General features: G+C 38.4%; 1 protein-coding gene across 1 annotated transcript in view; it reads right to left on the bottom strand.

The window, feature by feature from the left end:
- LOC141910948 (DNA polymerase alpha catalytic subunit-like) overlaps nucleotides 1-26,489 on the bottom strand; it is a 97,768-nt gene that overhangs the window by 52,415 nt on the left and 18,864 nt on the right. Inside the window, exons 6-10 of the mRNA XM_074801842.1 lie at nucleotides 21,595-21,710; nucleotides 18,575-18,846; nucleotides 17,829-17,946; nucleotides 9,243-9,433; nucleotides 8,917-9,029 (exon numbers count right to left, since the gene is read on the bottom strand). Coding sequence (XP_074657943.1) covers nucleotides 8,917-9,029; nucleotides 9,243-9,433; nucleotides 17,829-17,946; nucleotides 18,575-18,846; nucleotides 21,595-21,710 — 810 coding nt within the window. The remainder of the gene's footprint in view (nucleotides 1-8,916; nucleotides 9,030-9,242; nucleotides 9,434-17,828; nucleotides 17,947-18,574; nucleotides 18,847-21,594; nucleotides 21,711-26,489) is intronic.

Here is a 26,489-nt window from a genome sequence, read left to right as displayed (position 1 = left end):
ATATGTAAGTAGATCGTTTTAAATCCTGGATTTTACCACTAAAATATTCAGACCTCGACCTATTACCTATTATAGTTTGCTGCTAAGTATTTTCAGGTCACAAGAAATTATAATTTATTACAAATTCTATCGAACAGAAAACACTGCGCTCATCTTCTGCTGATGAAATGTCAAACATGCAGCGTTATTACAGTACCACTATATAGTAGTGTATGTATCGTTGAATCTTTGAATTATTTTATTTGGTGAAATTTCGACTAGAAATTAGCATTTTGAGTCTCCAAAGGTTAAAGAAATACAAGTTTTCATTTTATATTTACTTAACTGATATCTTGAGTAAGATGAGGGATATCGCGTAGGGACAAAGCGTCGACCACGTGAAACTTATTAATGGAGTGAGTCTGAGAAGATATATATAAATTTGAGAGGGAAAACTTGGTTAGAAACATTTCATTTTAAAGGATAAATAGTCAATTGTGCTGAGATAATTATGTTAACCTGATAAGTGTAAAAATCATCTGTTAGAAGTACTGAAATATTATGTAAAATCAGGTCAAAACATTTATCTAGTGTGTTTATAATTTTATGTATTTGTCGATTTGAATCGCCGCTGTTTATCAGACGTCAAATGTGCTGTACTGAAAATCAACTATGTATATACGTTAAGTTCATCTCGCTGGTCGTAGTTTATTTCGCTAGTCCTGTCCACAGCTATCCGCTCGGCACCAGGCGCATCCGAACAAATTGAATTCCATTCTCACCAGTCCATTTAATTCACATCAAGTTTCTTCGGTATGGCTGAGGCAGAGCAGTGGAAGTTAAAAAGGCGGGCAGCAAAGAGAACTATACCTGAATCGAAAATTCGATCAAAACTGCTATGACTGCGAATCGGCCTGGATCTGAAATTGTGGCGAAATTAGAGACTTTAACCACTAAAATTGCACGTGTGGAAACTGCCCACGATGATTATACTGTACAAATGGATGATACTACTTTTACTACGGAGGAGAAGTGGATGGAAGAAGTCCAACAAAATTTCGATCAAATTAAAATTTGCGTAAGCGATTACTGTAAAAAGGTTGGTTGGTTACACGCACGGTGTATCATATGTTAAGCATAAACCAATGATGATGGAAAAAATGCCCATGCCCAAATTTTCCGGAAATGTTGATGACTATTTGACCTTTAAACGGGAATGGGGAGAAATAGTTGAACCCAGGTTAGGAGAAGAAAATGAAAGCGATACGTTATATTTTCTTGTCAAAGCGCTTGAAAACTCTGGGTCGAAAAAATGGATTGAAGGTCTTACATCGTATAGTAGTGCATGGGAGAAACTTGATGCAGTGTACGGAAACACGCGGGAAACGAGTGATCAGATTATCGGGAACTTGGATAAAATTAAACCCTTAATGAAAATGACTACTCGAAATTCATAGACTTGTACCACAAAATCATAAAAGCAGACAATATCATGCCTGAGAAGAACCGACGTGGAGATTTGGACAATTTGACTACGCTAGGCGTTCTAGAACGTAAACTCTGCATGTCAGATAAACTCAAATGGGCCGAACACCAAATTAAAAACAATGTTGCTCCAAACATAAATAGTTTAAGTGATTGGATGTGGGAGCAAATACAGATCAGAAAACTTGCGGGTGCGGATATCCGTTCAAATAGCGCCAAAAGGTCCGGTTCGGTTTATGTACGGGAGAGCGCATCTGAAACTAATGCTGTTGGTGAGGTATTAGTTGCACAATCACCCGTTCCGACCAAACCACAACCATTTTGTTGGTTTTGCAAATCTACGGGCACAAAACCGAGGTGTTCTCAGGCTTCAACGTCAGTTAACAAACGTCTGGCCGAAGTTAGGAAAAACTATGCTTGTTACTTCTGCCTTCGAAAACATCGTCCGCCTTGTAAAATCAGAAAGATCAAGTGCAACGGCACCACAGGGGGAGAGCTATGCAAATACTCACACCACCCTATGCTGCATGGAGCTTATTTTGTCGCTTACCGTAACGCTATCAGTGGAACAAATGGAAACTGTAACTCTAAAAGTCAAAACGATTGTCTGCTATCGATTATGCCGGTTATTATATATGGTCAACGGGCCAATTGTTTGACAGCGGCTCTCAGCTCACGTTAGTGCGTCAAGACTTTACAGATGATTTGAATTTAGACGGGGAGAACATAGAATTAGAAATAGTGACAGTAGGAGTCAGTTCAACAGTCTACATCGAAAATATGTGAGATCGAAATTTCAAGCATATCTGGTACCATCAAAAGAAAAATCGCAGCTATCTGCTATCCGAAAATTTGCAATTATTCGATTACTCCGGGATTTGATGAAATTTGCGAGACATTTAGTATCTCCAGTGATTATGCCTGTCCGGAAACAGGTGTAGTATAGACAATGTTGAATTCAATGCGGGATCGATCATTCAGAAAGGCGATTTTGGAATGCGAGAAACAATCTTAGGTCCAGTTGTATTCGGCTGCGCAAGCTCAGAAGATAGTAAAATTCCGAAAAAAGTCAACATGTTCCTAAATCAGATACACGATCTGGAAGACATATCGCGATTTTGGAAAACGGAAGAAATGGGCGTTTGCGTAAATTGGTTTTGTCAAGAACGTGCAAAAGGAGAAAAATTAAAAACCTCAACTGAGAAAAGGGAGAAAGCTATTGTTCGCGAATCCGCTACAAAAAAGGGTGATCGTTGGCAAATTCCATTACCATGGAAACGTGATCTGCCGGAATTGCCAAATAATTATTACCAAGCATTAGCGAAGTTAGAGGTAATTGAACGTCGATTACTGAAAGATTCCGAATTATGATGATCCTATCCACTATATGAGTCATCATGCAGTAATCAGACCAGAAAACCCGACTCATCCGTGTCGAATAGTATTCAATCAGGCAGAAAACTATAAAGGCCACGTGATTAACGATTATCTCAGTAAGTTCGGAGATCATTTTAATAGTTTGTTAGCAGTGTTGATAAGATGGCGTGAATATGACGGCTGACGAATTCACAAACGAATAACCTGATGCTACGGAAACCGTCAAACTTTGTAAATACATGGACGATATCGCAGATAGTGTTCGAAGCATTCCGGAATTAGAGAAGCGTACATCAGAAATTAATGCAGTCTTAGAAGCAGGACATTTCGCAATTAAATGCTGGGAGAACAACCATCAAGTGAGCCCGGAGAGTAAAGCAATGAAAGTATTGGGCGTCTTGTGGAATAAAGCAGATGACAAGATTTCAACAAGGCAATTCGATACTACGTATCTATGTCCCCCGCGATAGCCAGTATAGAATGAATGACCCCTGAAGACACTGATCTTTGGTATAGAAAAATGATGAGTGTATCCAGGGATAACCATACTATGAAATATCCTTTTCCTGCTATGAATGGTTATTTAAGAATTGAGTTTACAGGGTTTTAGGCAAACGACATCTACCAACCTTGACCCTTGACCCTAGAACTCCAAAATCACTAATGCACATCTTCTTCCCAGGGGTAATCATACTATGAAATAGCATTGTTCCGTTATCAATGGTTCTTCTTGAATCAATAGGGCCCATCCTCTCCCTAGGGGTAATCATGGGATGTAATATCATCGTATTGCTATCGACAGTTCTTTCTGAATCACATTCACGACACAAGGTTTCACGTGAATGACCTGAAGTGACCTTCACCTTTGATCCTTGGAGCCCAGAATCAATAGGGCACATCCTCTCCCTAGTGGTAATCATACTACGTAATATCATGGTCCTGCTATCAACGGTTCTTCTTGAATGACGTTCACAAGGTTTCACATGTATGACCTGTAGTGACCTTGACCTTTGGTCCTTGAACCCCAAAATCAATAGGGCACATCCTCTCCCTAGGGGTAATCATACTACGTAATATCATGGTCCTGCTATCAACGGTTCTTCTTGAATGACATTCACAAGCTTTCACATGAATGACCTGTAGTGACCTTGACCTTTGGGCCTTGGACCCCAAAATCAATAGGGCACATCCTCTCCCTAGGGGTAATCATAATACATAATATCATAGTCCTGCTATCGACAGTTCTTCTTGAATCACGTTCACAAGGTTTCACATGAATGACGCGTAGTGACCTTGACCTTTGGTCCTTGGACCCCAAAATCAATAGGGCACATCCTCTCCCTAGGGGTAATCATACTGTGTAATATCATAGTCCTGCGATCAACGGTTCTTCTTGAATCGCGTTCACAAGCTCATACAGTCGGACGGACAGAGGCGGATACCAAGTCCCCCGCTCGCGGCCTAAATATGTCTAGTCCACAAAGCGTAAAATTGCCATTAACAGAACGAAATGTCACAGCAATACTATGCGGCATATACGATATATTCGGATTCGGGGCACCAGTGACTATTTGCGGAAAAATCCTGATCCAAGATATCTGGCGTCGTAATAAGGGATGGGATGATCCACTCCCTCCCGTCATCGAGAAAAAATGGCTTGAGTTACTAGACGAAGTTCGCACTCTTAAGGATTACCAGTTTGGCCGTTTTTTAACACCAGATGGCGTAACCTCAGAACAACCTGACTTGGTAATTTTCTGTGATGCATCTAAGGGTGCATTTGGCGCAGTTGCGTATTTACGTTGGGAATTGTCAAACAGAGTTCATTTTAGATTCGTCATGGCAAAGTCGAAAGTACCGCCACTGCATACTGTCAGTCTACTTCGTCAAGAATTACAAGCGATAGTACTCGGTAGTAGGATCTGTGAAACTATCAAAATTGAATCGCTTCTCAACATTGCGAATGTTTACAGTTTCACAGATTCAATGATTGCGTATTCGTGGATTCAAAATGAGGGTCAAAATGAATGACCTGAAGTGACCTTCACCTTTGATCCTTGGAGCCCAGAATCAATAGGGCACATCCTCTCCCTAGTGGTAATCATACTACGTAATATCATGGTCCTGCTATCAACGGTTCTTCTTGAATGACGTTCACAAGGTTTCACATGTATGACCTGTAGTGACCTTGACCTTTGGTCCTTGAACCCCAAAATCAATAGGGCACATCCTCTCCCTAGGGGTAATCATACTACGTAATATCATGGTCCTGCTATCAACGGTTCTTCTTGAATGACATTCACAAGCTTTCACATGAATGACCTGTAGTGACCTTGACCTTTGGGCCTTGGACCCCAAAATCAATAGGGCACATCCTCTCCCTAGGGGTAATCATAATACATAATATCATAGTCCTGCTATCGACAGTTCTTCTTGAATCACGTTCACAAGGTTTCACATGAATGACGCGTAGTGACCTTGACCTTTGGTCCTTGGACCCCAAAATCAATAGGGCACATCCTCTCCCTAGGGGTAATCATACTGTGTAATATCATAGTCCTGCGATCAACGGTTCTTCTTGAATCGCGTTCACAAGCTCATACAGTCGGACGGACAGAGGCGGATACCAAGTCCCCCGCTCGCGGCCTAAATATGTCTAGTCCACAAAGCGTAAAATTGCCATTAACAGAACGAAATGTCACAGCAATACTATGCGGCATATACGATATATTCGGATTCGGGGCACCAGTGACTATTTGCGGAAAAATCCTGATCCAAGATATCTGGCGTCGTAATAAGGGATGGGATGATCCACTCCCTCCCGTCATCGAGAAAAAATGGCTTGAGTTACTAGACGAAGTTCGCACTCTTAAGGATTACCAGTTTGGCCGTTTTTTAACACCAGATGGCGTAACCTCAGAACAACCTGACTTGGTAATTTTCTGTGATGCATCTAAGGGTGCATTTGGCGCAGTTGCGTATTTACGTTGGGAATTGTCAAACAGAGTTCATTTTAGATTCGTCATGGCAAAGTCGAAAGTACCGCCACTGCATACTGTCAGTCTACTTCGTCAAGAATTACAAGCGATAGTACTCGGTAGTAGGATCTGTGAAACTATCAAAATTGAATCGCTTCTCAACATTGCAAATGTTTACAGTTTCACAGATTCAATGATTGCGTATTCGTGGATTCAAAATGAGGGTCACATGTATAAGACATTTGTCGCGACACGGGTTGGAGAGATTGTTACTAAGACCGATTGAAAATGGCATGGTCACGGTCCGTCCGAGTTTAACGTTGCTGATGATGTCAGTTGTGGTCTACATGTGAACAAGATAAACGGTCGATTAGCGCTCACGCGCACTCGGAGGCCTTATGTGTAAGTGAATGCTTGCTTACACTTCAAAGCATGGTTCCCACAGTTATATGAATTCCCAAGTTTTTCCCAAGTATTTTATGGGTGATTTTTCAATTCTCCCAAATGGAAATGAACACATATCGTCATGCTACAGTCAACATTTTAGTGGTGACTGTTTGATAAAGGTGTTTTTCAAGGGAAATTGCTGAAGAAAGTTGCCCTTGACAAATGCAACATGTGAAATGTAATGAATTTCCCAAATATTTCCCTGATTTGAGGAAAATTTTTCAAATTCCCAAATATTTCCAAACCGGGAATTATTATTTCAAAATTCCCAAGTTTTTCCCAATTTCCCTGTTCTGTGGGAACCATGTCAATGTCAATGAAAACAATCATCGGGTATTAAAATGAAACAATACGCATGGCAGATATGTGAAATAATGATATTCTCACCAGCAATGAGCATTTGCAATTCGCAAGCGTACAGCACCTAGTCCAATGAAACGTTCGCCATTTTGGCATTCCTATTATCATTTTAGCAGCGCCAGAATTCCCCGTATATCCCAAAATAAATTGCCCATGGGCAAAGCGTGGTTTACCTTGAAAGCTAGAGGTTGTTTGGAGTAAGGGCATTGCTTGAAAAATCTTATCAATTCGTGACTTCAAAGTTCTAGAAGTTTATATTGTATTTTATCTTTCTTACAGTATTATTTTGTAGTCAAATAAGACCAAAGATAAACATTTGTTTATGGTCTACGTCCAAAATTTCGTAGGGTACAGGCAGGCGCGGCAGGGAAACTATTTTATATTTTCAAAAAAATATTTTTCACAATATGAAAAAATATTCAAATAAAATTCATATGATGTCACATATCAGAGGGTGGCTGAATATTGAGTCTTGGGAACGAAACCACTTCCAATGCATGGCCGCGGAAGCTAAAACACCGGGGCGTAGTATTAGATCGTTTTAAATCCTGGAATTTACCACTACAATATTCAGACCTCTACCTATACCTATAGTTTGCTGCTTAGTATTTTCAGGTCACAAGAGATTACAATTTATTACAAATTCTTTCAAACAGAAAACACAGCACTCATCTTCTGCTACGACGATTATTCAGCCTGTTATCATACCAAACGTGCACGCGTTAAGCAGCGTTACAGCATCACCATATAGTAGTCTGTATGAGCGTGTGTTTGTGTGTGCAACAGTCTAATGTTTAGCACTCTTGCGCAAGTGGAGGCCTTGTGTAGTGAATGTTCGCTTCACTTCAATCTCAATCACCAATCACCGGGTTTTAAAATGAAACAATACCTATGGCAATATGTGAAATAATTATATTCTCACCAGCAATGATCATTTAAAATTCGCACATATACGGCACCAGTCCAATGAAACGTTCGCCATTAATGGCTTTCCCATGATTATTTTAGTAGCGCCGGAATTCCCGTATATCCCAAAAACAGCCAATCACATTCGCTCGTAGGGACGACGGCCCCCAATCAAGGTCATTGCAATTTTATATGCAAGAGCAAAATTTTATTCCCGCCAAAAACAGTTTTTCGTCGAATTCAAACAAAGTTGACCATGTCATCGACGGAGGTTCATCATGTCTTCAATCGCATCGATTATATGTCGTTTCACCAGAGAACCAATGAAAAAATTCTCACATAAAAAAACGTACCGCGATTTTACATGAATTGGCTCAGTGCCATACTTTTGACAAAGGTAAACCAAAAATCCAATCACATTCGCTCGTAGAGACAAAGTCCCCCAATCCAGGTCATTGCAATTTTATACGCAAGAGCTAAAAATGTTTCCATCAAAAACAGTTTTTCATAGAATTTTAACAAAGTTGGCCAAGTCTTCGACGGAGGTTTGCCATGTCTTCGATCGCATTGATTATACATCGTTTAGGCCGAAAACCAATGAAACAAATGCTCACATGAAAAAACATAATTGATGATTTTACATAATTGCCTCAATGCCAACTTCAATATTGCTAACAAGGGTAAACCAAAAAGTCGTGTGCTTTTTAGAATTTTTTTTGAAAAAATTCACGATTTTTAAAAGAAGAACCTGTAATGAATGGTCTCCTTTCTAAAGAAAATTTAGACCATAGAATCCACCACTGAAAGTGCTGTTGTTCAAGTATATGGAATCTTCCAAATGCCAGCTAGCGGAGATGCTGGATGTTTTATGAAGCACATGGAATTCACAGAATTCGGACTGTTTGTGGTTGGATGCTGAAGCAGGATGGTATTTTTAGACAGTACATTTTTGATAAGGGCACTAGACAAATTTAAGGAGTCACATGGGCCCCTTGTATCCGCCCCTGGTAGTCTACCCTTGCTCTGATTTATATAAATGCATACTGCGCCATTAGTTGTTTCAATCTAATTTCACAGCAAATCTTCACCTAGGTTTCTCCCAAAAAATCAAAGTCACAAATCATATTTTAGCTTCTCAGCTATGGTATCACATAGTAACCTTGTCATTACCATTGTTTGATTACTATTTTTGGGAAAATGGATCATATTATTAGAATCAAGTTTTTTTTATTATGCAATTTTGATTGCTAATACTGACAGTAACTTGTGCCATGGAAGTTGAATCCTGCCGATGGGAGAATTGAAAATTATAATTCTTTTAGCAGCTGAAATTAAAGAGCTTGAGTAAAAAACACCTCTTGTGGAGATTGAAAAGAAATCTTACGTGTTCTCGAGGTAAAACGTAAACGCGTCGCTCAATATTTTTAACAGCCACACAACATGATACATGTGACTTGGCTGATTCAATATAAACCTTGCCAAACAGATACACTACACCTGAAATGCCAACAAACAAAACACCATTAGCGATTTGATGAACAGATTTGCCAACCTCTGGAAAGTGCTATCGAATGTGAAAAGAAATTTTACCAAAGTAAACAGTAATAACACAAGAAAGACCTTACATTACCTTTCATATTTCTGCTTTTATTAGAGGCCAAAACCCTTCGGGAAACTATCTGTAGTGAAAGGTTTAACACAAGAATTTACCTGGTTGTTTATAAGGGTCCTCATAAGCATCGAGCCAGTACATTCTCATTATCTGTTCACCACTGTCGTTCGTTGTCAACGGAAGTTTTGACGAGTCAACATGAACTGGAACCGGCAATTCTTCCGCTCTCACACCCGTGGTACCACTTGCATTGAACGTACCCCAACTTTCAGACAGCTCTTTGACGGCACTTAAAGAGAAGGTGGATGTGGACCCGGTTCAACAATCATTTCCTATCAAGCAATGGCAACCCCTTAATGCTTCGCCCAATAAGCTGAGACCCTTCATCAGGTGATTTTAATTCAGTGATTTGTTAATCAGTTTGTCTTAATTGACAATCTACGTTCGAGACTGACAATATGCGCCTGCCAATGTGTGAGAGTGCCGTGTATACTATCATCGCCGAGTCCCTGTGCAATATATAGACTGACTCGCTCAGGTGATTATTAAACCCAGAGCCATAGATTGTAATCTATATTCGCACCATCGGGCAGACTGCTGATGTGTAGACGTAGTATTACAGCTGTGAGGTGATGAAATAAACAAAGTTACAAATAGTTCTAAATAGATTACTGGTAGTAAATAATAACCTCAAATAAATATGGAACACTCTTTTTGATTTTGATGATCTTCAGGAGCATTAGAGTGACATAGTTGGGGAAGTAATTATTTAGGTCAGATCCTATCCGTCCAATTAGCCGATCATATTTGTGGGTAAAAATCTGAGGCTAGAAAATCGGCTTATTAGCCGGAAAATACGGTATCTAGTCAAATCTTCCAAATTGAAATTTATTTGAAAGTAATTTTTAAGACTATTACAGAAGATCCAGTGTTACTAAGCAAATTGAAATGGAAAACGGAAAGAAAACCGTTTTGATAATTATATAACTAAGCATACAAATTTCAAAGAACATTTTGAAATAAGGAGCTGATACAGTTTTATACCTTTTTAGTAGGTGCCTCCGTTTTGAATGAGCATACAAATGCAATTTGAAATGGAAATTTACTCTCTAAATGAAATGGTAGTAAGTAACTCAGCAGAGAATGAAATTTACAGACCGTGGTGGTTATTGGGAGTCATTCAGGCTTAATACATGTTTTAGCTACTTTCTTGCAGAACATATTGTACTGTATCTGATCGATTCATCTCATTAGCATTGAACAATGCCACCATTGCCCTACAGCCATTGGTTTCCACATACCGACTATGCTCTGGGACAGAGAATGCCTTTGAACAGTCCTTCATTGCCTTTTCATCTTCGATGATCCGTTGCAATGCTGATTTCTTTCTAATGCCAAATGCTCTATACATTGTTCAATGCTAATCAGACAGACTCTCTAGCATCTATCAGATACAATACTCTGAAATACCACACTCATTCACTCGCCTTTCATCTAAAATGGTAACCCTTTCAATGTCGACTTTTTTTTTAGAAAAACGTCTGAAGTGATGTCATTTAACTTTGTGTTTTTTTTTTGGAAGTGCTGTAGCTCAGTAATTTGATAAGGGAAGAGCAAATAAATAGTTGGACATCAATAGTAGGTCCTTTTAGTATGTAAAACTGCTGCTAGTTTGAGTGTCATTCATATCATCTGTCCACGGGGGTCAAGAAGGGCCCCCAAATAGATGAAATTGGCGAAAATTATGCAAAAAAATGAGAAATAAATGGTTTTGAAAAATAGAATATGTCCCCAGAATGAATATTTTTTCCCTATTATTTCAAAGGGGGAAACAACCTAGTCATACCATTTGGAGTTGACCGCTTGAGTTTGAGTATAAACAAAAAGTTAGAATTGGTGCAAACATAGAGTCAAATAATATAGGAGCTACATCCAGATCCTTTAACGGTTCTTCAGACCTGCCAACTTAAAGGGTAACTGACACTTTTTTTTTTATTTCAAAATATGATGTATTCTATTGATCTATACACTCATATTCAACCGTTCTGTTCCAAAATGTTTAGTTTACGCGCAATTTGTGATTTTGTAACAAGATTTTTGACCTCATTTCGTTGTTTACATCGCTAACTGTTCAGCGTCGGCTAAATCAGCAGGTGCGCGCTGCAACGTCATTACAGGCAGAGCTGAGAAATAGCGTCTATAGAAATGCGTTGAATTTTGAGGAAACTGCGTGTATTTTCTGTTATATCTCAATGCCAGATTGTTTTACAGCTTTTAAACTGGCCAGGGAGGTAAAAGGATCTATTGTCTATTGCATAAACCTACTTCAAAGAATCAATGAAACCTACTTCAAAGAATCAATGAGTAATTTGAATAGGCTAAATCGATCAAATTGAAGATGCAGATTTCAATCCGCTGCTATGGAGCTATTAAAGTACACTATGCTCAGCTCTCAGCACTGTTACTGCTGCTCCATAGTTCACCTATAGTTCAGCACCACAAGCACAGTGTCTTATAAGCGATCACAGATTTCGATCTCGCTAAAGAATAAATAGATTCATATTCGTTTACTATTTACTATTTTTCATAGTAATTTAAGACTAAGTAGTTTGAAAACTAACACTTCAAAACTCTACAAAAACTTTCATAAATTTCTACAGCCTTTACAACAAATATTCAAAGGAATAATGTTTTTCGATTAAAGTTACACGCTGCAGAAGAGTTTTGATAGATTACATCACAAATCTTTCACAAACATTATTTCTAAGTTTTAAAATAGGATGGATGAGGAAATATTCTAATTTTGTGACCAAAGCCGCTACCAATACGAGGTATATTTCAAGAAGAATTGAAATTGTTCTTGCAGCTAATTCTGTAAGTTTCATCAGTTCATAAGTCAAAATATTCTTAGATCTAACCATGATCTTACTTACTCTCACTAAATGATAATACAAAACGATGATTTAAACATCCGTGTTCCTTGCTGTCTACTAGAAAATGCCTTGGATTGCTATTCAAATCCTATTTTTGAGCTTAAGTTTGAACGGATATGGTCCGTTCAACAGCTAATTATAATCATTAATATGTAGACTTTCAAAATCAAGAGGCATTTTGTCTCAATTCGAATGCCAAATAGGTATAAAATTAAGTTGAATTGCTCTTGTAGCTTATTTCCTATTCATTTCTATAGACATCATTTGCGAGTGACGTAGTTCTATTAATAGACACAGTACCACGCGTTCAGCAGAAGCAATGTATACACTGAACAGGTGCGCGAACGTCAAAATCATCAATTCTGACTAGATTGAAAAGATTTTTCCAATTATGAAATCACCTAGCCTTATTGTATACTATAATATATCGTTTAGTGTAAAAAGTAGAAAATCTTTAAAAAAGTTTCAGTTACCCTTTAACAATTTTTCTTGTAGTAACACAATACAATTTTGATAGTAGTTTTCTTATTTCAGTCAGAAGCAGGGCAAAATCAAACATTCTAGTGATAGTAGCAAATCATTGATACTCAGTAGCAGCCGAAACGACCAGATAATACCAAGAAAACACGAAATAATGATAAAATTCTGTTTGTATTTATTAAAAAATTGATTGTCAAACTCTCCTTCACAAAGAAATATACACACATTAGATTTACGCATTATTGCTATCATTGCTATCAAAAAATACCTTTAACTATTTGATATGGAAATGAGATGGAACAATGCACGGATACTTGGACGTATATTCTGCTCTGAATTTTTGATTGGCTTTACCGTAGCAAACTCCTCCGAAATCGGAGACATTGGCAGCCCTGGTTCTTTCACCTTTTTAAGTACAAAAAAAGACTTTCCTTGGCATGTTCACAAATACTTTCCTTACACTTACTAAACGACCCAGTGTAGTTAAATATTATCCTTAGGTATCGAATATCTTAACAGTTTCTATTTCATTTCCGTCTACGTAAAAAGTTGGGTAACGCTCTGAGCTTCTTTCCGAATATCATCACTTTCGTTTTATCGGTAATGCAGAGATGCTAGGGCCAAAGTACCAAAATTCCGAAATTCAAAATTTAGAATGGGGGTATTTTTGTGTTTTTGCATCGCCGGAAATGCGTTCTAGAGCGATCTGGGTATCTGAAAATACGACGGCAGACATTCGTTGTGCTTCACATCCCTCGCTGCTTATGCCGCGCGCTATCTGGGTGACGAAGAATATCTTTTTTCCCGCAATTACCGTATTTGACCTGGTCTTTACAAACGACGCAGTACGCCACGCCAGCTAAGTCTAACTTACGAATGTAGTTCGATAAGTAGTCCCCATTACTGTCCTTACCCTCTAGCCAGTGCCAGTTAAATTTATTTTTTATACCGCTGTCAATTGCCCTTATATCGGCCGACTCCCGACTGACAATCTTTCCGTGCGTGCTCATTTTGCAGACCGTCCCGCTTGACAGCTGCAGGCAATAAGAAAGTTATAAAGCTGCGTGTCTCAGGACATAGCATGCACGTGATAATAATTAAGATGATATTTATTAGATATCATCTTAATTATTACCACGTGCATCTTCACATTGTTGGCCGTCAGCAGGACGATGTACAACGGCGCGTAAAGATAATTGACTTTTAATTGGAAATGGCGTCACAACAGAGGCGCTCCGCCTACGCACGCACAGATACCACAACAAGCACACATATATACATTGTAGCAGAACGTCCTCGGAAACAGAGACCAAGATAAAATAACACAGAAGCGACGACGAGTACAAGCAAACGAACGCTTTTACGGTGCGTGCCATTACTGGTCGCTGCGAGGAATTCTCACCCAATTTCCGGAATTGACATCGGCGATCCTAAATTTCCGGAATTCCGGATATTTCCGGAAAACTAGCATCTCTGGTAATGATAATTAGTTTCCACAATCATACAATAACTAGCCGTTACATCAAGCATCTGCTGCAGATTAGCTGCACTTTCAGCTATCAAAATGGTATCGTCTGCATACAATAATGCTAAGAGCCAGAGCCACATATCATTTACAGGGAAATTAATAGATGAGCAACTATTTTGATATATGTATTCTTCGAGGTCATTGACACATATGTAGAAGAGCACCGGCGATAAATTTTCTCTTTGTCTTAAACCAAGATTATTTTGAAAAGATTCTGAATTTGCCTCCTAAATTTTAATACAGATTTTATATTGCTATACATTGTTCTCCTCCATACAGTGTCGAATGCCTTAATATAGTCAATAAATTCACAGTACAACTCTCTATTGTCTTTCAAGAAAAGGTCCACAATTGTTTTAAAGAAATATGGTCGTTGATACTATACTTTTACTAGTTCTGATACTATGCTTCTTCCGGAAGCCCGCTTGGTTCTGGTTCAGGGGGTTTTTGCTTCGGTCTATATCCTTATTCAAGTCATCAACAGATAGGTTAGATATATTTTGTTCTTCTGAACAACTCTCATCTATATTGTCATTTAAGTGACTAAAATGGTGGAAGAGATCTTCAAGAGAAGCTTTACAGTCAGAACTACTCGGTATTTTGAAATATTTAGAAATAATATTTTGGGTTCTTATTTTTCATTGATCTCATCAGTGCCTGGTTATGTAATTTTGCCAGTTCTAGCTTCCTCCATTTCAGTGATCGTTTATACCCTTTGGAGGCATCATTAACATTAATACGATTAGTATTAGTTTTGCTAAATCGATAGCGTCATTTCGCTCTTCTAAAGTTTCTCTGATTCAGTTTTACATTTGCATTATAGAATATCGAGTCCTTGCTTTGTGTACTTCTTAACCCTTGTTGTTGATTTTTAACCTACCCATTGACGCTTCAGTTGCTTCGACCAAGTGTTCACATAACCACTCATTCGCAACATTACGGTCAATTTTATTCAGTGATATATCTGATATATCATCTAAGATTTCTGAGGAAAAGATTCTCAAATTGCCTGGTTCACGGGATACTTCTCTCTATTCCTTTTTATTGTTAAAATGAGGGGGAACCTTTCACTCGATACGGTCTAATGTATTTAGAACACACTTAATTGGGCAGTGCACATCCGAAAACATGTTAAACTCTTTTGACTTCGAACTCGGCACATTTTAGGATGTGGGGCGAGACAATGAAGTAATCTATGACGTATCCATATGACGCTGGCTATACCCTTTAAGACATGTATAAGCACCGACACCTCTATCCTTACCAATTCGGGCATTTGCAATAAGTAACCCGTGAGTTTTGCAGAAATCAGACAGGCAATAACCCCAAAAATGAACGTGTAATCTTTGTTGAGAGGCTCAAGCAGAATATCTGCTTTCAAATTAGAAATATCTACATTGGATTTGTTAAAGAAGTCCTCAGCTTCAAACCTTTCGAAGTAGAAAGCGAAGTCTTGCATTTCTTTGGTGTGTGCATTTAGATCTCCACAAATACAAATATGACACTCGTTTTGTGGAAACAATTGGGTTATATCGGTACTTAATTCATCAAAAAGATGAGGGCCATTAAATTTACTAGACTCGGTTGGGATAAGGTACCCCTCATGTAAAAACTCTTAAATGTTTTGATATCTTGATCCACTGTATTATATCACTAGTTTTCTTAACTTGATGTATAAATGTGACTTCCAGTTTTAAATGCTATGAATATTCCACCAGATTTTCTGGTACCCTTATTTGAGTGATTAAAACAACAACGTGAAAAACAAGTGATTCAAAAAAATTGGAAACCCATATTTCATCTAGAGCAGTCAATTTAGTTTCAGTAAATATTAGTATATCAGCATATTTACACTCAGAGATAAATTTTTTACAGTTAATTTTAGATTAGAGACCACCATACATTTGAACACGATATTTCTAGCCGTTTGGATTTCTATCTAGCTCTGCGTGTTCATATTGTTCCATCAGGCTTTCGTTAAGAACAGCCTTTGCTAATCTAATCGAAACGCTCACTTTTGTCTTAACGTCGTCGGTTTGTGGCCCAGTCGGATTGGGCTTATAAGCATGTAGCGGTTCCTCCGGCGATATGATCACATGCTGTAACTCGCGCGGTAAGGAATCGATCGGTTTTGAATATTCGGGGTTAGATTTCTCGGATGCAATTCTTACTGCCCGGCTGCAGTCAACGCTAGTAGTATCGGACCATACGTATCTGTATGCGGCTCTGTTGCATCTGGCCAGCGCGGTGGTTGTTTTTGGTTGAGCGGTTGGTGATTTACGGTTTCTTTAGATATAGAAACTATTTACCCTCCGACCAATTTGAGCAGTGCCCTCGTGGACTATCTAACACAAAACGGTGAGTATTCTTACTTTTAGGGGGTACTTTTGGACCACCCAAAAATGACCCAACACAGTGGACCGCCTCTTTCAAAAATTGGAAGTTTAATCATTCAGCTATATTCCGTGGCTATGACAAACTAGGGGTCCAGGGACACCATGCCCACTTGGGAAGTAGTTTCAAATGCTCAACAATCTTACAATTTCTATATTCACCGCCCCCTGGTGACCATATACAAAAACCAATGACCTTGAAACTCACCACAATCATAGAATATATTGTCAGCAGCTACGATTTTGTAATTGATTGTGATAACAAAATATGCCTTGTTACCAATTTAATATAACTAAGTTATTCTACTATTCAACGCCCCCTGGTGACCATATTCAAAACCCAATGACCTTGAAACTCACCACAATCTTAGAACATATCATGAACTACAACTTTGCAATTGATCTTGGTGACAAAATATGCCTAGGTACCAATATAATAAGGAAATACTAAGTTATTCTACTATTCAACGCCCCCTGGTGACCATATAGAATAACGTATGTCCTTAAAACTCACCACAATCATAGACGATGTCATGAGCTACAACTTTGCAATCGATTGTAGTAAGAAAATATGCATTGGTACAAATATGATATAGAAATACTAATATATTGTATTATTCAACGCCACCTGGTGGCCATATACAAAAGCCAATCACTTTGAAACTCACCACAATCATAGAACACGTTATGAGCCACAACTTTCTAATTCATTGTGATAACAAAATATGCTTAGGTATCAATAAAATGTCGAAAAACTTTTTCCCACCTACGAATGAGTACTGATAACACCAAGATTTTGTCATAATTGGCTGATCAAAAATACCTGGCTCAGGTATAAAACATCCCTTTTCCAAAGAATACCCACCAGCAATTGCAATGAGAAATGGCAAACCAGTAGGAACCCACAGGACTCAGAATTCGGGCCAAAATTGACATTTTTGGGCACTAAAAAGGTCATAGGACGGCCATCTTAAGTCTGATCAACCCAATTTTTGTCACGCTTATGGGCCCTGGGAGGATTCAGATATATACGAAAGATCAAGGTAATTGATCAAAGCGTCTTCAAAAATTCCCTCAAACAGTTCAAAAATGTGTAAAAAGTGCTGATTTTGGCAAATAACAATGACTGCCAGTCGGCCATCTTGATTCTGACAGGGCCAGTTTTTTGGCTGAAGATGTGTCTAGGGTAGATACATGTGTAACCCAAATATCAAGACATTACATTGAAGCGTCTTCAAAACTTCCCAAAATAACTGGATTCCGTCGACATCTCACACACACAAACCTTAACATTAAAGCTGCCAGCATGTTACGGGTTAAGAGATTTAATTAGTGAATGTTAATACTTACTTGTCGTTAGAGGCTGCTTCCTCTTCATTTTTGACATCATTTTCGATTTCCAGTTTCATCTCATCGGCAAATTCATCGTCAAAATTGATATCAGATATATCCATGTGATGAGCCTCATCTAAAAATGAGTATTGCGATTCATCCATATTTGCCGTGGAAAAATAATACAAGCAGCTTATCTGCTCGGGCCTAAAATTCCAGTATATTTGTTATCTCTGCACAACTTGAAAGTAAAAATTGAGATGAAATGCAATCTTCAGAAAACAGTAAAGGGAAAGGCCGTTGCTAGATTACCGGGCAATCACTTTGTACCCATTGGTTTTGGCTGACAAATTAAGACAAAATATCATGGTTAAACACACCTACAACAAACAGTTGTTTTCACGAAGAGGCTAACTGGAACCTACAGGCCTACAGGCATGACTTATCATACATAATACTGTTTGTTTTTATATTGAACAGTTTAACTACCGCTCCTTGTTGGTATATGTATATGTACTAAGGAATGGGGTGGGGTTGTGGTGTGCGGAGGGTTACAAATTCGGATTTTTGCAATGCACAAGAGATATAGGCATTTCATACTTTCAAAATTGTTGGCGACAAACGAGGCTGGCAGTGTATCAGATAGCAGTGTATCAAGACTTGACTGTGTGGTCATGTGGAAATAGCAAATGGCTGCATGACCTCTAAATAGCAGTCATTGGTACAGATGAGGTTAATGTGAAGTCATTATTTTACTAATTTACCTGGTGTTTCTTGCTTTATTTCAATAATCTCGTCCTTACACTCGGCAACATCCATTGAATCAATCTCTGATATATCAACTGCGGCATCGTCAAATGAATTTAACTCGATGACTGGTTCCCTTTTCACTGGTGATCTCTTCATGGCGACGGCTGACGGCTTTTTCGCCATCTTTGGTTTTAAAGGCATCACCACTGGCAGCGGACGACTGCTGAAAACAGATGATGCAGCCTTTTTCATCGCCGACTTGGAGACAGGTCTAGAAGGGAATGGACTGAAAATAGATTGCAGGATTTTTCTTAACTAACATTATGATTCATAATGAAGCCGTAAAGGCTGCCATCTTTACATGAGTCTTACTTAAATGCAGCTGGACCCTACTAGTGAGGGTAGGTGCCCGGATACAGTTCAACAGTTCTCGACCAAAATTCGATTCTAGAACTCGAACATTGAAAAATAGCAGAATAGCCATATTTAATAGGTTTGAAAATTAAGTAGTGTTCAGTGGAACTTAGTAAGCTAGAATAATGCAAGGCTGGGTATGGGGGAATAAAAAGGGAGTCAGGATACTCAAACGTAAATTTTGATGGACACCTTAGATGTCAGCCAAATATGATTGACTTTTCCAAGTAATGGAATGTTCCCTAGAAGCCCGAAGAAAGTATAACCCTTTCTCGGCATGCCCCTTTATTCCTGGATATTAATGTTTGAGAAACTTCACTTATTTCAAAACTCAAATTCTTTTAAGTAACTCCTGTTTGGGCAATTGATGGTTTTATTAATTCATTTGTTCGGTATTCGACAGGTCTTCATAGATCTATCGACTTTAATGGTAAGGAATTCTATCGCCACTAGATATTTCTAAAAATTTAGGTTAAGGCATTTATCATCATAAGACCTCGATTTAGATACATTAAGCACAGTTTCCTATTTGTATTTTCAGGTCACAAGAATGGTAGATAAAGTTTTATTACAAATTCAATGGAACGAATAAAGGCAGCACTCTCATTTATCAACACTGTCAAAGTAAAATTAAATGATTATTAATCATAAATAGGGTTTATTCTATTTTAAAAAAAAATTCATTCCATTCACAAAATTTCTTTTATTCTAACACCATATAAAACGGTACATTCTTAAATTAAATGAAAAATGGCAAACCAGTAGGAAGTTACCTGACTCAGAATTCAGGCCAAAATTGACCATTTTTGGCACAAAAAATACAGGCGCCATCTTGAGTCTGATGCTCAGATGGCCTAATTTTTCTCATACTGATGGGCACTTGCAGGATACAAATATATACGAAAGATCAAGGTAAGTGATCAAAGCATCTTGAAAATTTCCCTCGAAAACTCGAAAAAGATATAAAAAGTGCTGATTTTGGCGAACAACAATGGCTGCCAGTTGGCCATCTTGATTCTGGTAGGGCCAGTTTTTTGGCTGAAGATGTGTCTAGGGAAGATACATGCGTAAACCAAAGGCATTACATTAAAGCATCTTTAAAACTTCCCAAATAACTGGATTCCGTCTACGGACGGATGACAGATGATGGACGACAAGTGAACGCAAGCACACTAGGACTTCACTTAAGTCCCAAGTGGGCATAAAATGTCCTTTAACACTACTGACTGTACTGTTGTACAGACCATCATTTTAAAAACCTAACGAATAGGCCTATGGATGAATCGTATAGGATGTATGCTACTACCAATCTGACCCCTAGCTACCTACTACTTTGTTACGACCTTCCAATTATCCAGGAAGAAAGCCACTAAATATTTGGATGGATATATGAAAGCTGTGGGTACTGGAGTGTGTAATGGGTAGTGTAGTGTGATCTGTGTGCATTTTGGTGGCCAGCACACAGATCACATTGTTCATTGGGGTTTAGTCCAGGACTCGCGAGATTTTCAACAACACGGAAGTAACGTGTAATAAATGATGACTTGAATTGCATGACTACCTACCACCCCTCATTGTTGGAAAACTAAACGTTCCGCACTGACTAAAATTAGTAATAATAATCAATAACATTTTAGAAATGGCCAGAATTTTAACTTAGGTTCTATCTCATTTTTATTTTACAATTGCGATTGGTATAATTCTTTTTTAAACGGCCGTTAAGGCTTCATGTTTCGTCTGCAATTCACTGCAAATAGTTACTCAACTACGCACATTTCAGTGTTTTTGGCAGCTGTACACTCAATCAGCACTGTTCGTGACTAGCTTCACTGCGGAATTATCATTAATTGACATCGCCATATCACATCATCAACTTATATTGTGCCTTAAAACCCTAACAGCCGAAATAATTGAAATACACAATGATTTCTATCATTGAAAATTGAGAGAATGGCCGTGTTTGTGTTCTGCTGCTTCGCGTAAATCCCGCGGGGTGGCGCCACCGCGCGGAGTGGGGCCGAAATGTCTAGGGTACTCTTGTCTTAACCCTTTCAGTACTGGCCTTATACCCACCCACTGTACTGAGCCAGAAATCGAAATTTTTTGGTGATTTTACTTAAACCCTTGGCATAAAGATAACGTAAGTGGTTATGAAAGGGGTACTGTACCCACAGAGGGCAACGCAGAGCCCAAATATTTTGGTGATAAGAAAATTAATTCTAATACTATTCATTTGCGTCACGTGACCTAATTACCACAATTGATATAGCTTTTCAGAAAAATCTCAAATAGAGTTCAGATATCCTACCAATTGCTAAACAAAGCCTGCTTTTCTATTCGGCCGTATTTTGTGATGATTATCTGTGAATTTGATGGTAAAATTCATTTTGATAAAAAAATTATGACCGTTTTAGTGTAGCAAGGTAGTCGGCACAATTAGAGAAATATATTAATCAATATTGATCCACTAAATATATTTCGAAACGACTGTTTGCACAAAGTAGATGGTGCATGGGTATTATGAAAATTCTCTATGAAAATGGGAGTCACCGGAGACCTTGTACCATGTAACGAACGGGTTAAGAACCTTCTATGGTATTTTGGCGTTGATTTCACCTACCTGTTACTGCCAGATTTTTTCACTCTCACTGCAGCTGGTTTCATCGAAACGTCGTTTTTAAGTTCGCCAAGAATATCCCCGAGTATATCATCATCTTCATTTAATGTGATATCTTTCTGCAGTAAAGAAACAAGAAAACTAACTTAAGTCTATTGACAAACCACTTTTGGTAAGAACTCTTTGTCCAGCAATGGCAATTATGATATCACTATTAACCATGGTTTAATTCACGAGCATGCTTCACAGAAATCAATACCCGTCTCTTCTATTACCTGGTCTATATGAATCAGTCCCTTTTGATTGCCAGCTAAATGGCTGATAGTAAATGAAACAGGGATGATAACAGACCAATGTTGAAAAGGCGGAAACGAGCGCCGTAGGCGCGAAGTAATTACCCTCCCCCAGAAAATTTTTGATTTTCACATCGTCTCAGATCGTTTTTCAGCAGTGTCTCAGATCGTTTTTCAGCAGTTTTCCGATTGAAATTTCTCTCAGCAAAGCCAAAAAATCAAACAACATCGTCCATGTTTTACACAACACACTGCTAGTTCCAAGACGGCAGGGACATAATTGATGCAGAGACAACTATAATGTAACTAGTAGGTTCGAATCCCACATTGATCAATCTTCTTGAAAGCGACGATCACTCGCCCACCACGCAATAGATAATTGAATTAGACTTTATTTTCCAGCATCCTTTATTAATGAACTAATATCAGTACTGATATTACGAACTAATATCAGTACTGATATTACAACAAGCTAGATTTCCATTAAAAAAAACTAAAATTTTCCACATGATTCTATATCGCATTGTCACACCACACACACGTGTTTAAAATATAAGCATGTACGTATTAAAAACACCACTACTTGATGAAAAATCAATAATGTAGATACATATATTCATATATCCAGACATGCGTCGGCCAAACGACAGAGAAAACTTTGTTAGGATACAAATGCCGCTAAATGATCGCATTTAAAAATAGATCGGGAAACGCTTTTATGGTCATGCCAATCTATCCTTACAATGCTGGAAAACCACAGTCATCATCCTACCCCCCCCCCCCACCCCCCCCCCATTTTTTCAACGGATATGCATTGATCTGAGAAATGATAAAAATTGATTTAAAAGGCGGAAATCCGCCGATCGGCGGAAAATTATCATCCCTGATGAAAGCAGAAGGCAGAAGGAAACAACATCATTTCTAAATGTGCTTATCCGAGGTCAGGTCGATGAACTCAAGGATCAGGGATGAAAACAGAGGCATTTAAAAAACGCAGAAAAATTTGAAATAAAAGTATTACAGGCTAACTACTGTTGGCCATGCCATCAGCAGTCGCGAGCGCCGAAGGTGCAAAGCCCCTAAAGGGGGGTTTAGGGGAACTCCCCCAAGAAAATTTTGAAATTTCAAGGAGTTTTTGGCGCATCTGAGGCCCATTTTCCAATGACAAAATAAGACTGCTGTCACGCGGTTGATCGTTCATTGTTTATGTCTTGAGTACATGAAAAGGATGGCTCCAACGATATCCAAATCACTAGAACATGTTCATGTTCAATTGAACTTGTCAATAAATAGTAGAGTCCCAAGAGGAGCCCCTATCTATAATCTTCCAATCTATCACTGAAGCCAAGCCTATTGTGCCTGATTAAAACAATGTCTAGACAACAGCAGTGTTTCGCAATGATGTTGTAAAAAAAAATATTTCAGAGATCGTAGCACCGGTTTTCTGAGACGCTTTTACGGTCTGTTCGTTAAGTATGCCACGATCTAACTATCAACTTTCCCTTTCCCCAAGACCCTAACCCCCCCCCCCCCCCTATCATATTCTCAAGGGATCTACATCAATCTCAAGAATGACAAAAATGGACCTCTAACCGCGGATATCTGCGCATCCGCGGAAGATTTTCATCTCTAAAGGATATTAACATCTTTGAGAATTTTTTGTCAATATGCCGAGGTTGTTGCAGTTATCATCTTGATGTGAAAAATCCTAAAAACTGTGAAAAAGCATCATCGACATGCAATTTTAAGCACAGTACAAGAAAATTTAAAAATCCTCATCAATTTTATTTCTTCTTATGTAGTTTTCTTATTGAAAAATTTTATGTTGTATCAGTAATAAATAGCTAGAAAGAAACTTTTTATAGGACGACGACAGAGAATAGAAATTGAAACTCAAACTTAGGGTGAAGACGAGTTAGTTTGGTTGGTAAGGCTTACACAGAATAGAGCTTTTCAAACACGTTTGCAAGTCAGGTCCAAACGAACTTCCACTGTTAGACTGAGTTAAGAGTCAACAGCCATGCAATGCAAGTTTAAGGTATTACAGAGATTTTAGGCAAAACAGAGCAGTTAGCATCCCTGCAAGTTTTGAAAACTAGAGGACCAAAGGTGCTGAGGCTCGAAATATAAGTAACCTCGATCAACAAAATCGTCGTCGGTATAGATTGATATTGGGGTTGAGAAACGAAGGTATCATTTTAGCCATCGATACATGTTTAATCGATTGGCACTCAGGAATTGCACTATGTAGTGTCAATTACTTCTCAGAAAATTCAAGGTAAAATCGAAGATCATCGCGATACAGAATAACTCGTTTGCTGTTTATTTCCATGCATTACAAGTTAGTGTCATTTTGTAGTAAATAGTCAAGGCTTTTATATGATGTAAGATTTGATGAGGTGGGCCACCAAAATCGTGTCCTTTTGGCCCCCCAAAATTCATCCGAACTTACTTGGATTTTAAGTGAGCACCCAGACGTGTAATGTACTCTAATAACTAATGACTTAGAAACTCACCACAATCAAAGACCATGTCATGAGCTACAACTTTGCAATGTGGTAACAAAATATGCAAAGGTATATATGCAGAAGGAAGCTACAGAATTTGGGCCAAAATTTACTTTTTTAGGCACAAAAAAGGTCATAGGATGGCCATCTTGAGTCCAATTGTCCAAATTTTTCTTATGCTGATGGGCCCTATGGGGATTCCAATATATATGAAAGATCAAGGTAATTGATTAAAGCGTCTTCGATATTTCCCTCAGAAACTTCTAAAATGTACAAAAAGTGCTGATTTTGGTGAACAACAATGGCTGCCAGATGGCCATCTTGGTTCTGACAGGGCCAGTTTTTGGGCTGAAGATGTGTCTAGGGTAGATACATGTCTTACCGAAATATCAAGACATTACATTGGAGCATCTTTAAAACATTCCAAAATAACTGGATTCCGTTTACGGACGGACAACGCTATGAATGGATGACAGAAAAAGTGAACACAATATTCCGCTGGCACTTAAGTCCCAGGTGGTCTAATGAGGTCATAGACAGTTTTATGGAGACAGGCATCTTTTCTTGAGGGTCGTCGAACCACAAGTCAGTGACATTTTGGAGGAGACATTTCATTGATTAAATTAGATGAGAAAACTTTGGGTACAGCGAAACGTCTCCACAGTGAAAGCTCTTGGTTTGCTCTTGGTTGCAAAACAAATGTTCACTATAACGAGGTACAAAAGATCATAACGGCGACATATAAGCGTGGCTGTGTATGTAGACTATTTAGGCCTATAGCAATTACATCATTGAGCGCTTAGCGCTGTGTAGCTAATAAACAGGTGATGAAAGATGAAACAACACTGACGAAATAATGAATGCAATGCGACTGTTTCAGGCAACACTGACACAGCAGACCATTTTCAAATCTGAGAATAAAGGGCCAGTGGCTCGCCAATCTGGTGTGAAGTAAAAAATCTGTCACGTAGGCTACCGGTATACAAAAATTCATTTCATTGAAAATTAAACAAGAAAGAAATATATGAAAAAGGACTCAATTTTGGTCAGAGTGAACTTTTAATGATAACTGACTTTTAACGAGAATGAAATCTTTGAAAAATTGATATGGGCCTTTTGTCTGAACAAATGTTCATAATTTAAATACATCCCTTGAATGACGTAAATTAAAACAACTAAAACTTTGAGTGACCCGATAAGATACGTTACAAACTTGGTGAGCCTGGGTTTCATCGGAGGTTTTTCATTATCATACGGACCAATCAGGACAGAAGCTCCCAAGTTCTTCAAATTTGAGGCCAGTGCCCATTACTGACGAAACATGACTGACATGATTTTTAATAATTTCACGATAGGATTGCTTTATGTAGCATACATCTTCACTCAGGCAAATCGTTGTTACGCGCGGCCTACACCAGGCGCACTTTCTCTATAACTGATACATACACGCAGTGAACACGAGAGTATAAGGCGATATTGCCTACGCGACTGTACACGACTGTTTTCAATGCAAACGCTCATCGCTATGCCGCAGTTAACAAACTAATACTAATAATCAGGCTCCAAAACGAATCGCTAATGCTTCAATTAATGATGATAAAACGAGTATTTCCAGTCATGTATATATCACTCATCTCTAAAAATTCGATGCTATCAGTAAATCAGCCGTGTGGCGAACACGGAAGTAAATTTCCGCATTTTGAAATCAATTTTTCGTCATAAATCTTGATGCAACGTCACCTTAAGCACGGGATATCAAAACTACATGAATCATCGAACACATCGCACACAATAAATCGTTATATCATACGCCTTGAGAATCAGTATTCGCGCAAGAAATGATGAATATCAACCTATTCAATCGTGCCGCCATTTTGTTTGAGAAATAACGCGCTCCAGCTGATCCACCTCGTTCAATGTTATGAAATCATGATGGGAGTCAAAACCGGGTCAACACAAATTATACATAACCAAGATTATTGGGGGTTACGTCTTTGAAAGCCCATAACTACCGAACAAAGCGTCGAATCTTGGCGATATGAAGTTCTTCCAACGCAAATAGCATTGAATTTTCACATATGTTATTTTGGACGGTTAA

This window comes from Tubulanus polymorphus, chromosome 9 (assembly GCF_964204645.1).
Source record: "Tubulanus polymorphus chromosome 9, tnTubPoly1.2, whole genome shotgun sequence".
In the NCBI taxonomy this organism is placed as follows: Eukaryota; Metazoa; Nemertea; class Palaeonemertea; order Tubulaniformes; family Tubulanidae; genus Tubulanus; species Tubulanus polymorphus.
Note: the sequence above shows the minus strand (reverse complement) of the source record. Positions and strands in the feature narration are given on the sequence as shown.